Source organism: Octopus bimaculoides, chromosome 17 (assembly GCF_001194135.2).
Source record: "Octopus bimaculoides isolate UCB-OBI-ISO-001 chromosome 17, ASM119413v2, whole genome shotgun sequence".
Taxonomy (NCBI): Eukaryota; Metazoa; Mollusca; class Cephalopoda; order Octopoda; family Octopodidae; genus Octopus; species Octopus bimaculoides.
Genome location: NC_068997.1, coordinates 48512662 through 48514288, shown reverse-complemented (window position 1 = coordinate 48514288; position 1627 = coordinate 48512662). Strand labels below are relative to the sequence as shown.

The 1627-nt window shown below is 38.2% G+C and overlaps 1 protein-coding gene across 1 annotated transcript in view; it reads right to left on the bottom strand.

Moving 5' to 3' along the window:
- The window catches only part of LOC106871446 (synaptotagmin-15), a 264254-nt gene that overhangs the window by 151627 nt on the left and 111000 nt on the right, over window positions 1-1627 (bottom strand). The window contains exon 2 of the mRNA XM_052973905.1: window positions 1336-1513. Within this exon, the coding sequence (XP_052829865.1) occupies window positions 1336-1513 (178 nt within the window). The remainder of the gene's footprint in view (window positions 1-1335; window positions 1514-1627) is intronic.

The window sequence follows — 1627 nt, the reverse complement described above, 5'->3', positions numbered from 1 at the left end:
ATATATATATATACACACATATATACGACGGGCTTCTTTCGGTTTCTGTCTACCATATCCACTCGCAAGTCTTAGCTCAACCCTAGGTTATAGTGGAAGACACTTAGCCAAGGTATCATGCAGTGGGACTGAACTCCTAACCACACAGCCATGCCTTCGCTTATGGCGTTCACGTAACGTTGGCTACGGCAATGGCTGTGTAGATAAGAAGATTACTTCACAACGACGTAGTTTCGAGTTTCATCCTTCCGTGTAGCACCTTCTGGCTTTTGTGTTTTTCACTATAGCCTCGAGTTGACCAAAGTCTTGTGAGAGGAATTGTACATGGAAACTCTGTGTGTGTGTGTGTGTGTGTAGTTCTTTCCTTTGTAGTCTTTTTCTTTACAGTGGTATTTTCTGCATTCTTTGTCTACACAAAGAGTTATACTAGGATGCATTCAAGGCTTTGTAATAGCATTTAATATCCTGTCACTAACTTTTCTTTTTAATTTTCAGGTGTATTCTTTCTACGAGTTGTTATCTATCAATTTTGGGGGTCTTGTAATTGTTTGTCATAAATATCTGTACATTAGCAAATGTGTTTACATTTTATATTTCACCTCCAAAACTCACAATATAGTGTTCGTACGAGGGTAATAAGCTTCCAGAATCGTTACCACGCCGGGCAAAATGCTTTGCGGCATTTCGCTTGTCTTGACGTTCTGAGTTCAAATTCCGCTGGGGTAGACTTTGCCTTTCACCCTTTCGGAGTCGACTAAATAAGTACCAGTTGCACACTGGGGGCGCTGTAATCGAGTAAAGCCTTCCCCGAACTTGCTGGCCTTGTGCAAAAATTCGAAACCAGTATAGTGCTTGAATGTGTAGGATAGCGTGTTGTTGTATTACTTCCTTCCTCTCTAACGACGAAGAAATCGTTAAAGCATTCTTAGTTGCAGGATTTACAAGAAGTTACACCAAATTTCCCTCCAGTGAAAATCCAATTTTTTTGTCCAAGATGGACGAATGATATTAGATTGGCTAATTTGCTCAAGAGACGTGGGATACTAAGCCATGAAAATATAGTGATGGTCACGGTTGGAATGCTTTTCATCTTAGGTCTACAAAATAAAAGCCGACTTCGAATAAACATCATCAACAACAACGGACAGAGAAACTGTAATTTTTTATAAACCCTTCAAACTACAATCGTACACAAGTACCCATAAAAAATAGAAAAAAACAACCAAGTCAGGTCTTAAGTGGAAACCCCTACAATAAAACCCAATTCTAATTGAACATTCTGCTTTTATAATTGAAACTTGATAGAAAGAAAAAAACCTTGTGTATAATACTTACTTTATTGAGGTTGTGCTGCAGAACGGCGTGTCGCTTAAAGGGGCGGCGTGATTATCGGTTTCGATTTCATCATAATTCAAAGTGCTGCTCCGTTTCTTGCTGTACATTCTCCAGATGAACAACAAAATGGCGACGATTACCAAACATCCACACACAGCAGCAAGAACCACAGCTGAAGCTAAAAAATATAATGAAAGAGGGGGTTACATACATACATAAATACATACATACATACATACATACATACATACATATATATATATATATACATATATATTCATATATATCCATA